General features: G+C 40.0%; 1 protein-coding gene across 1 annotated transcript in view; it reads left to right on the forward strand.

The window, feature by feature from the left end:
- The window catches only part of LTBP3 (latent transforming growth factor beta binding protein 3), a gene marked incomplete in the record, with an annotated part of 88,198 nt that overhangs the window by 62,448 nt on the left and 12,955 nt on the right, over positions 1-12,795 (forward strand). The window contains 3 exon segments of the mRNA XM_072422963.1: positions 823-963; positions 5,620-5,775; positions 7,868-7,948. Of these exon segments, the coding sequence (XP_072279064.1) occupies positions 823-963; positions 5,620-5,775; positions 7,868-7,948 (378 nt within the window).

The following is a 12,795-nucleotide window of genomic DNA, read 5'->3' on the forward strand; positions in this document are numbered from 1 at the left end:
TGCAGAGATGGAGACATAATCCTGCCCCTGTACAAAGCATTGGTCAGGCCACATCTGGAATATGCAGCCTAGTTTTGGGCACCAGTTCACAAAAAGGACATTATGGAATTGGAGAGAGTGCAGAGAAAGGCAACCAAACTAATAAAAGGAATGGAGGAGCTCAACTATGAGGGGAGATTAGCTGAACTGAATCTATTCTCCCTTGAGAAGAGATGTTTAAGGGGGAATGTGATCACCCTGTATAAATATATATGGTTCAAATAGAGAACTCTCTTCCCAGTTATTCACTTTGAGATCATTACAAAGAACAGGAGGAAAAGAAGTTTAAGCTCCGGATAGATTGATTGCTTTAAGAAAAAGGTGGATGTTTTTCTAGAAGCACAGATTATACCTGGGTAATAAGGATTTAAAGAAAATATTATAAAGTCTGTTGATCCAGGGTACAATTACCTCATTGAATCGGGAAGGATTTTTCCTGTTGAAGCAAATTGTACCAGGGTTTTTTTTGCCTTCCTCTGGGCAACTATGTCTTATAGGGTTTTATATCTGGGATATGTTTATTCCCTAGTGGTTGAACTTGATGGATTTATGTCTTTTTTCAACCTAACCTACTATGTAACTATGTAATATTGCATGTTGTGCAGCATTTTTTCATTTTTGTTTATATCGGAAAGTATTGAATTCTGTTAGTGTTTTTTGAAGCTATTCATGGACATATTAGTCATATAATTTTATAGTTCTTCAAAGCTTTTCAAAGCAGATATGCAGTACAACGCAATTATTTTTTTCTTCTCTGAACTGTTCCTTTCACCTAATACTTAGATGTTGATGAATGTCAAGATAGAGGATTGTGTCGTAATGGTCGCTGTGTAAACACCCCTGGATCCTTCTATTGCGAGTGTACACCTCCGTGGACATTGGATTCCCTGGGAAGACATTGTAATCGCCCTGACATACAATCAGGTAATGAAATAAATTGTACAGAAATATTATTATTTCCTAAACAAAACATTGAAAAAAGATAAAGACAGCTGGGAGTTTTTTTTTTGGCAGAAATTAAAGCGTACCTAAATTTAGAAATTTTACTTTACATAAAAGGGTAGAAAACCCTTTTATGTAAGGTAAAAATGCATTTTTTTTTAAGTGCACAGAAGGAACCTCTTTGTGAAAAGGGGAAAAAATTGCCGATCTCACACATGCGCAGTGAGATCATCAAGTTTCTTTTCCAACTTATGTTACCCGATATCGCGCCTGGGTCAGAAGGAAGAGGAACCCCGGGGAAGAGGTCAAGATGGCGGCTCCCGGCGCGCTGGTTTGGAGTGGGATACCATAACAACGGGGGACCTGATGGAAGACATCTTCGGACCAATCAACTACGCTGCGGGTTTGAAGGCAAGTTTTTTTTTTTTTTTGGGCCATTTTCAGTTTACTTCCTCTTCATTAATTTATTAATGATCAACATCATAACAGGTGCAAATCACACAAAGTAACAGTAGACATCATATCTAAGGAAGGGCACCCCCAAAAAAAAACGGGGGTTGATGCCTGTCACCTATAAAATTACTTCCTATATAGTTGCTATTAAAGATGTCTCAATCCCGACGCATTTCACTAACAGGCTTCTTCTGGGGATTTTCAGATCGCAACAGAGTTCTGAGAAAAAAATGGTAATAGTTGACCAGGCGTGATGCTGGGAGGAAAAAAACGTTAAAAGGGTAAAGAAGAAAGGTATCATGACTTGTATAGAATATATTAAATGCAAAAATATTAGGTTATATATCCTAAATAAAATGGGTAACTTTAGAACTCTATGATGAACCCCAGCGTGCTGCCACTGAAGCAGCCCTCTTCAACAAGGTAGAAAAATACATTTCAGACTTCCACAGATGGAGCTTTGATACCCAATAGAGTGATGTCGCTCTTAAACATCAATTCAGTTTTGGGTTAGCTTAACCTTTAAAGAATGAATCAGCCTAAGTGGGTATTCTGGACTCCTTTATTGATTTATTCAGGCTACCAAACCAAATTGACAGAAAATTACGCAAGATGGAGAAGTCAAGAACCCCACGCTTGTTCTGATCTTTCAATTTTACACCTTCTCCTCCTCCATCAGTCTCTGCACCCAGTCCAATTCCTGGCACAAACTGCCCAGAACCTATGCAGTTAAGTCTGCCAGACCCTTACTATCTGCAGAGGAGTGCCAGAGGTGTTTTCAGGCCAATCTCTGCCTGAAATCCATCCCCTGGTTACCTGTTGCGTATTTGCCCTGTTAGACCTGGGGGAAAAAGTTGACTCCTTCACCCTCAGCTATGCTCCTCCATCTTCAGCTGACATTTTTTTATGTGAAAAAGAAGGATGTTACGCTTTGTCCTTGTATAGATTTCCAGGACCTTAACAAAGTTACAAAAATGGCTATCCTCAGCTACTTATTACAGAGGTAAGATTAGCTAAAGTTTTACCAAGCTGGACTTACGGGGAGCCTACAATCTAGTAAAGTTTCGGAAAGGAGAGGACTGGAACAGTGGTCGCCAACCTTTGGAAAGCGCACGGACCACTCAAATCATAATTTTAAATCCGGCGGAGTGTAGTAGAAGCGTGTGCAGAAGCGCTAGGTCCAGAATCCGGACCACGCATTCATTGGGAGCTGCGTGTCACTCAATATAAAATAAACTTCACCCAGAGTGACATGATGATGCCAGAACACATCCATTCTCCTATTGTAGGCTCAGACCTGCTTGCTAAACATCATGGGGTTGTTTGTGTCTATACCGGGGACATGGTCAGCAGGGTCATGAAAAGGACCCCGCTGGGGGGCGCACTGGCCAGAGCCGCAAACCACCAAATTTTTCTGCGGACCACCGGTTGGTGACCTCTAGACTGGAAGACAGTGTTCAGAACCCACTGTCAAGAAGGTCCTAGGTCGTCTCCAGGTACATGGGCTATATGCCAATCCGGAAAAATGTTATTTTGAAAAAGACACAATCCAGTTCCTGGGACTTATCATTTCCACCCAGGGAGTCACCACGGATCCTGAGAAGTTATCAGCAGTATTGGAATGGCCAGCCCTGACCAACTGAAAACATAAACAATGACTTTTGGAGTTTGCCAACTTCTATCAGAAGTTAATTAAGGGGTTCTCTGTCATTGTATCCCCTCCAATGAGGCTCACAAGTCCACACATTACCTTCTGGACCTCTGAGGCCCACTGTCACAATACCTTTCGCTTCCCACAGCAGTCCCTGCTACACCATCCTGAGGCTTCCGACAGCTGTGTGCCCTGTTGAGCTGCCAAGCGCAGCACTCACTCGCTGTTTCTGGCTGACAGAGCATGCAGAACTTCTTGGTCTCGGACGTCTGTGGGCAGTCCTGCTCACACTGACACAGCCCAGGATAGAGGAAATCCTTTAAAGGACAGAGGCTTTTTCAGCCTCAGCAGTAATGATGGCTGGTGCTGTGACAACCTTGCATTGTTTTTGATTGAGATTTCTAATTTGACCTGTGCCTGAATCCTGACCACATTTGTCTGCTGCCTGCACTGACCTGTGCCTGGACCTCAATTACATTTTCCTGCTGCCTGCCCTGATCCCGCTTGGACCCAGACTGCATTCACCTGCCATCTGTTTTCACAGAGGCCACTTCAGCCTTCCTCCTCAGGTAGGGTAACCCTGAGGGTCACGACCTAGTGACATTCAAGTGCAAAGAGCCCAGTGGCACCAAGGCTCTCTCCCCATCACCCCTTGCAGGGATGCCCTGATGAAGACCTGGTGTCACTTAGACTCCACACCTCAGTTGATCCCGCTCTTCCTGTGAAGATCCTGACAACAGTATGGTGCAACATGCAATGCTGAGCCATGAATTACAGAACACTGTCATACTTTGTGCTATGTTGCTTGGTAAGAAAAAGGTTATGTGTGTTTTTTATCCATTGCAATGATAATTATTGGACTGCATCAATGCAGCACATGTGAACTGATAGAAAATTGTGCATTTACAACTGTTTGTTAATGCACCACTGATATATGAAAATGTTGTAACTAAGGATAAAATCACCCTACATTCTCTATGAACTTTAGGATGATGAGTCTCAGACAAATGAAGTTGAAATAAACCCTGGTACTAAGAACTCTCCTAGAATTTCATCACGCTTTAATTTTAATATGCACTGGAAACAAAACACATTCACTTTGTTTGATAGGTGCAAAAATTTGAAGATGAGCATATTACCTAGACTACTTTATCTTTTCCAGGCCTTGTAAAAGCTTTGACTCCTCCCCAACCACCAACTACTTAACCATTTCCAAGTTTCTATGACATACAGACTGTTCTACACTTAATATTAGTACAAATATTCTCTGCCTTCCTACATCAAGAGGAGGTATGGCCTTCTTGAACCCTGTTCTTTACTATGTGGTATCAATTTTGGGAAGATTATTTATTACAAAGATAATCAGTTAGTGTAGACACAAAGAAATTTCCATCTTGGAACATGATAATGCAGGCATGGAGTTCCCATATCCCTCTATCTAGTGCCCTTTGGCAATACAGAACCGGCTTCTCTCAAAAACCATGTCTCCCGTTCCAATGCTCAACAACCTAATGCCCGTCTCCCTCTATACCCTGTCCCCATGCCTACTCACCTCCAAGCACTGCCCTACCTAGACCCAGGCCCCACCCACCTCTAAGCACTGCTGCCTCCAAAACTCCCCCCCCCCCCCCTACTGTTCCCACTCATTCATTGACACAGAAACCCAACCAGAAATATGAATTCTGGACTAGTAGGATGAATTTACAGAACTGTTGGCTGAGGGGGCCCTCTTGCAGCTACTCTCTGCACCTCCATTTGTCCGCCTCTGATGCTTATCACCTTTAATATATCTGCATGCTAATTTTCAGTGCTGTTAATACTGTCAGGAGGAGAGAATTTTCCTACACATTTTCTGGAGTTGTTAGGCTCTTTCTTTCTTCTGCTGTCTCATACAAAGACCCCAAACTGACACTTCTTTTAGCATGAAACCAAAACTAGCTCTCCTACACGCAACAGAAATGTGTACTAAGAGACACCAGAGTTCTTTGCTCAGATACCCAATAAATGCAGCTAAAGCCTACATCCCTAGCAGGTGGAAAAACATTTCTATACTTTGCCAGTTGTTCAATAGGATGAATGACATAATGCTTTTGAAAGACTCAATTACCTCTCAGGAAAAAAAGATCTAGAAAAAGGATCTAGAAAATAAAATGGACTTTACTTGATAAAATTCTGTAAATCTTTTTATGAACTTTTCCTCATTCTCAATAAGCCTAGATGAATCCCTCCCTTCTTCCTACCCCCCTATCCCCCACCCTCCACCGTTTCCTTCCCTTCTAGTTGATAAAATGATATTTGGCATATAGCACATCCCAAAAACCAAATACATATTGCCATGATAGCTCATCCCCAAATTAATTATTTTCTTCTCTTTGGTTGTTCCCAATACAAACTCGGTTATTATTCTTCCGGTAAAGTTGTCCTAGACAATTACTTTCATGTCATGCCCACCTTTTGTTCTATGTTTTACTGTTTGGTTGATGCAATAAAAAAAATTATTAAAGCCTCGTCATCAAAATATCTCCACTCTACAGATCGTACAGAAGCACTGGATACCTGCTGGAGGATGCGAGGCACAGATGGGATTTGCACCCAACCAATTGGTGCTCAGCGAGTATCACTGAATGAATGTTGCTGTGGACAAGGGCAGGGATGGGGACCCATTTGTCTTTCCTGTCCTCCAAGGCATGGTAAGCAGAAGCAATTTATAAATTTATATATTTTTTTATTAAAGTGTATGTATTGTATGTTAATCCATTTTTCATTATAATATTCAGAATTCTTCACAGTTTTTTTTTTTGTTTGTGAATCTTTAGTTACTTACCTAGAATTCCTCCAGAAACATCACTTACTGTTGTAGACTGATATTAGGCTGCTGCCCGACTGACAATAATTGAAAGGCAGTGTTGATTTTTATGCATTTATTTAATGTCTGTTTTTACTATTCATGTGCCTTTTGTGATCTTAGTGCATCACTGTGTGCAATATGTGTTATCCCTGAGACCCTATCTCTCCATCAGCCTGTGTCCCCCTGCTTCTATTTGCGCTTAAGGCCTACTTGTTTCTGTGTCACTGTTTGCTATTTCTCTAGTTTCTGAATTCAACATGATCTTGTCTAGACCTTATATCTTCTGTCTGCCTTCACCCTATTTCAGACTTAGTTCAGATTGTTTTTCGTTTTGGTATCTTGCTTTACAGCTACCATTCTCCATCCCCCCTTGTGGGGTGCTCTGGCAAACACCAACAGCTCCATAGATTCCGCATATTACCAAACCACCCTCAAAGATCATAAGTACCAACCACCTGACAAGCCTGCTGCCTGAACACTTCTTAAGAAATCCTACCTCTACCTATGAAACAAAAAAAACTAAATTAGATAATTTCCTTGGGAGCCTGTACAACTTGTTCAATGAATTCTTTGGTTTCTTTTTTTTTTTTTCCAGCTATATAAACTTCATCCCAATGTTTCCTTGCATTTTTCTGTTTATTCCCACATACCTACTAATTATTATTATTATTATTATTATTATTATTAAACAGGATTTATATAGCGCCAACATATTACGCAGCGCTGTACATTAAATAGGGATTGCAAATGACAGACTAATACAGACAGTGATACAGGAGGAGAGGACCCTGCCCCGAAGAGCTTACAATCTAGTAGGTGTGGGAATTTCACACACAAAATCATCCTATGAGGCAAACCTTCGTAGTTGTCTCCAGTAAAATATCTGTAAAGTGTCTGTATAGCTGTTGCTTAGCAATCTATGCTTTAAAGCCAAGTTTAAAATTTACTGAAATGTCTTTTTTTGGCAACTCAGCTGACTCAGTGGCTAGCACTCTTGCCTTTGCAGCGCTAGGTCATAATTTGTATGTTCTCCCTGTGTTCACGTGGGTTCTCTCTTGGCACTCAGGTTTCCTCCCACATCCTAAAAACATGCAATTAGTTCAGTTGGCTTTCTGTCAAAATTGCCTGTAGACTGTGATATTGATATATGACTATGGTAGGGATATTAGATTGTGAGCCCCTTTAAGGGACACTTTGTAAAGCACTGCGTCATATATCGGTGCTTTATAAATACAAGTAAATAAATAAGTACTGCACACAAGTACAATAAAATCCTTTTTTTGTGTAAAATATAAAAATTAGATTGTATCAAGTAAAGTTAGTTCAAGTTACTGTGCTTTGTTTTAAAACCAATCTACAACTCCTGTTCTACATTTCTAATCTAAAACACAAAAAAACCCTTCATTTATGATCTCTTTTAATGTATGACAACTTCTTTAGAGCTGCCTTCCCGTTTCTGGAACCCCCTATCTCATCCCATTAGGTATTTCTTTTACTTTGTAGCACATTTAAATAACCCACCTTTTCAAACTTGCCTACCCAACTTCATCTGTCTCTTATCCTATCTTGTAAGTCACCATTCAATACTTTTTCCTACTGTATACTACCTACCCCTGCTCCTTGATTGTAAGCTCTGTTGGGCAGGGTCCTCTTCTGCCCCCTCCTCCTCCCCCCCCGGTGTCATTGTTTGTACTTGTCAATCTTTGTAATCTAAAGTGTTTGTAAAACACCACTAGTACCATTGGCTCTGATATTAAGTAACTGTGCTCTAAAATAATTATATATAAAAAAATGTGTAATATATAAATATATTAATAAAAATATATAAATATATAATATTATAATATATAAATAATATAAATATATAATATAAAATTATTAATTGTATGTTTGGCTTTACACAATATAGTTTACTGAGATGTCTTTTTTTTCAGCTCTGTCATGTTCAGTTTCCCACAGTGGGGCCAATTCATTCTGGGAGTTCAATGCTCACCATGTAAAGAAGACCCGAAGAGGTAATTATTAAATTCCTTGTTTAAAACATACATTTGTCATGTTTGTTAAGGTTTACAATTTTGCAGTTTGAAGTTTTTTTAATGCCTATATGCTTTTAAATGGCTTTTTATAAAATTAATTTTTATAATTCTTCTGACAAGACTTCAGACCACACTAACCCACCTACTAGGTGTGATCAGTAATACGGTAATGCAGATGTGCCTGCACAGGCTGGTCACCGGGGTTTCTCATTTTTCTGATGCCACTGCTTCTGGATCCCCTCTTCTGGATCCTGAGTGGACCCCATCGCTGGACAGCTAATATGAATTGTCCAGGTCATACAGACACCCAAAGATTGATTCATATACACAGAAGAGAGAAGAACCTAAAATAAAACATAATGCGACCAGGGATTAGGCGAATAAACTGCATCAGGTATCACCCTTTTTGTCTAAATTAGGCAAAATCCCTAAAACACCCTCACCTTTTTTAGGTTCACACACAACACTAGACCCTTTCAAAAAAACAGGACGTTTTTACCGGTTCTTATACAAACTCAACATGGAGACTAGTTAAATGTGATATACTTATAATTTGTCACAGGATAACATTCAAATACTGTACCAGGTTTGGGTTTAAGTTTTTGTCCCAACCAAAAATTTGATACATTATCTATTGTGAGACGTGCTTTTTTTTACACGCAATTAATTACTGAAGAGTAAAAGTGACTTGTGTTGCAGACTTATATATAGATCAACATGATAAACCATATAATAAACCGGAGTTTTGGGTGGAACATTTTTATATATACACGTGGAAAGGTCAGGATTTTACAAGGTAGTGTATGATGGGGCACGGGGGGGGGGGGGGGGGGGGGGTGTGAGACTACACAGGAACAATCATAGATCAGTCCAGAATTGGGTTGGATAAGCTTGCAACGAGAAAGCTGTATTCATGCGTGTAGGTACATTACACCCAATAGAACCAAGTTTGTGTAAATTTCCCAGGGTTCACGAGATCATGTGCATGATGTTACTGACTCAATGAAACCAGTGAGTGAGGGTTGGTGGATATGCATTTCTCCAGCACGCTGATATACATGCTTTTGCTGCGTTTAATAAATGTTCATCTTTAATATTTTTGGAGGTCCCTTCGGATGCCATTGAGCAATGGAATAAAGTTCAGCTCTGGTATACGAGAGAAGTCAGGTGCTTTGTTTGTGCTTAGGTATCTGAAACTAGTTCTGGCCCACTTAAAGGGGAAGTTTGGCATTAAGGAGCGTTGAGTAGATAGGGGTAAGGAAATGTTAAAGGCTTCCGATTTTTGTAAGTTTATCTTATATTTGGATATGGAGGCAAAGCGTTTAAAATCAGAAAGTAGGTTGGGTAGGGAGGTTGGGAATGTGATAAAAAATTTGAGGTCGTCCGCATATGCAGCTACCTTGTGTTCTGTAGTTCCTACTGTTAGATCATTCTCTCAGGAATGATTCTAAAGCTAAGATGAATAATAATGGGGATAAGGGGCAACCTTGTCTTGTGCCATTTGATATCTGCAAGGGTTGGGAAAGTTCTAAGTTAATCCTAATCCTGGCGGATGGGTGAGAGTAAAGCGCCTGTATCAACAAGAAAAGGCATGTTGGCAGACCAATATGCTTCAAAACAAATCTAAGGAAGGTCCAATCAACTCTATTCAAAACCTTCTCAACCTCTGTGGATAACAGCATCATTAGGTGGTTGTGTGAAGTGGCATGGTGGATCAGATCTAGAGTGCGAGTGGTGCTATCTCAGGCTTCCCTATGAGGCAGGAATCCACATTGGTCTTTGTGAATGATATCATTAAAGATTGGAGTTAGCCAATGGGCTATATTGGGCTATAATACTAGCGAACGGTACAATTAAGTAATGATATGGGCCTGTATCTATAACAGGAGTTGGGATCTTTGTCTGGTTTCAATAAGACAGTGATGTGTGTTGCTAATGAATCTGAGGAAGGGGGTGTGTGCTCAAGATGGGGAGGAACTATTTATATTATGGTAAGGTTAGATCATCGGGGCCTAGGGCTTTTCCTGTGGCAGCACTGGAAAATGCTGCCTGCAGTTCCCCTGCTGTGATAGGTTTGTCAAGAGATGTACTAAGCTCAGCAGAGAGCGCTGAAAGGCAGGAGGACCAAAGGTAGAAATCAATGTGTGCTTCTTCGTCTCTAAGGGAAGGATTCCAAGTGTGCAACAGGTTGTACTGGTCTGTGTAAAATGATCTAAATGTGTCTGAAATGTCTGCTGTTTTTGCATTGGGTTTGGCCTGAAGGAGTTAAAATGGAAGGAATAAAGGTAGCGGCCTGTTTATCACATATGGACCTTGCTAGGGCTCTACCACATTTATTTGAGTGTTCATAGAAATATCCCTTTCTACCTGTAATTTGCACCTTGGCTTTATCCTGGTATAGCGTGTTTATTTGGTCTCTCAGGACTACTAGTTTAGATTCCAGATCAGGACAGTTATTCTTTTTGTGTAGTAATTCTACTGCATGTAATTTCTTTAATAGCGAGGCGAGTCTTTGTTGTTTTGTTTTTTTAACCTGTGGGCTTATTGGATTAGGATACCTCTTATAAAACAGTTATGGGCCTCCCATACTGAGAAGGGGTTGTCTGTGGTACCTGAGTTGGTGGCAAAAAACGATTGCAGCTGTGTAAATTTTTGTACCAATTTCTGGATTGGGTAATAGAGATTCATGGAGAAGTCTTCATGATGGGAATCTGGGAAGGTAAAAATCTGGTGTGACCAAAATAGATATAGGAGCATGATCTGAGAATGTTATGGAGCCCAAGTGTGAGGACAACATCTGACTATGATAATCCTGACCCCGCCCCGCCGACTTGAGTCTGAGAAGGAACTGTGATATGCCGTTTGAAGACGTGCATAGCTGTGGTTTCTTATCATGTCTGAATTACGTCTCTTGAATAAATGTGATGTGACATTCATTGAGACCCAGGTCATTTAACAAAATTGACCGTTTTGTGGGAGTGTTAAGTCCTTTGGCATTAAAAGAGGTGATATTGAGCGCCATGTCAGATAAGCTGTTTTCCAACCTAAGCAAATATGTGTATCTCAACCAGAGGTGTAGGACTTAGTAGAGGGGGAGGGGTAAAGATGGGTAAGGAACTAAAGAGGGGTTTGTAGAAGGGGGATATCTAAAAAAGAAGTGCAAATCACTAATATGTATACAAGTGCAGTCTCCAGTTTTGATGTAGAACTGCCTATTGGGGGAAATGACACCCAATGCGGAGGGAGAGCCAGGACACACCAGGGATCTTTACTAGGTATGGGGGTGGGGAATGGAGTGTTTGGAGGGAGAAGACAGTAATGATAAGTGGGAGTAGGAATGTAGGGCGATATACCGCATTATAAGATATGGGATAATAGCTTGGGAGCAGTAGCAGAATTAGAGATTATTCAATTAAAGCTAGGAGACATGATCAAATTTTTCCCCTAATTGAATGTCAGATTTCAGCTCTATGCATTCCATCTGGAAATTGGCAGGTAACGTTTAAATTAACTGAAAATGGAGTTACAAATATACTAAAATATTGTTTATTTTCACAGAAATCCTAAATCTTGAATCAAATCAAAAAGCAAAACTGCAAATTTTTCACCGTTCAAAAGACCATGTTAGGCCAAAATGCATAACACTTCCCTAATTTGCCATAATCTTGCCATAGTTTGTTTCATTTGGAACCTTGTTATGGTTTAAAACATTGTAATGATAAGTTTGTTTTTGCCTTGAAGCGTGTTTAACTATGTAACTTGACGATTAAAAACTGACTTACAAATTTAGAATTTTTAGTGGATTTGACTTAGTTAGGTTGAAAAAAAGACAAGTCCATTAAGTTCAACCACTAAAGAAAATAAACATATACAGTTAGGTCCATAAATATTTGGACTGAGACAACTTTTTTCTAAGACTTTCAGCTTTAAATCAGTGAGTTGAACAAAAAGATTGCATAAAAATGTGAGGAACTAAAGACTTTTTTTACACAATCACTTAATTTCAGGGCTCAAAAGTAATTGGACATTTTTAAATTAAAAAGCTGAAAATAAAATGTTCATTTCTAATACTTGGTTGAAAACCCTTTGCTGGCAATGACAACCTGTAGTCTTGAACTCATGGACATCACCAGATGCTGGGTTTCCTCCTTTTTAATGCTCTGTCAGGCCTCTACTGCAGCGGGTTTCAGTTGCTGTTTGTTTGTGGGCCTTTCTGTCCGAAGTTTAGTCTTCATCAAGTGAAATGCATGCTCAATTGGGTTCAGATCATGTGAATGACTTGGCCATTTAAGAATATTCCACTTTGCTTTAATAAACTCCTGGGTTGCTTTGGCTGTATGTTTTGGGTCATTGTCCATCTGTAATATGAAAGCCTCCCAATCAATTTGAATGCATTTACCTGAATTTGAGCAAACAGTATGTCTCTGAACACCTCAGAATTCATTCGGCTGCTTCTGTCCTGTGTCACATCATCGATAAAGACTAATGTCCCAGTGCCACTGGCAGCCATGCAAGACAAGCCATCACACTGCCTCCGCCATGTTTTACAGATAATGTGGTATGCTTTGGATCATAAGCTGTTCCACGCCTTCTTCATAATTTTTTCTTGCCATCATTCTGGTAAAGCTTGATCTTGGTTTCATCTGTCCATTGAATATTTTTCCAGAACTGTTCTGGCTTTTTTAGATGTTTTTTTTAGCAAAGTCCAATCTAGCCTTTCTATTCTTGAGGCTTATGAGTGTCTTGCACCTTGCAGTGCACCCTCTGTATTTACTTTCATGCAGTCTTCTCTTAGACTTAGGTAGACTTGGATATCAATACACCTA

This window comes from Pyxicephalus adspersus, chromosome 9, assembly GCF_032062135.1.
Source record: "Pyxicephalus adspersus chromosome 9, UCB_Pads_2.0, whole genome shotgun sequence".
In the NCBI taxonomy this organism is placed as follows: domain Eukaryota; kingdom Metazoa; phylum Chordata; class Amphibia; order Anura; family Pyxicephalidae; genus Pyxicephalus; species Pyxicephalus adspersus.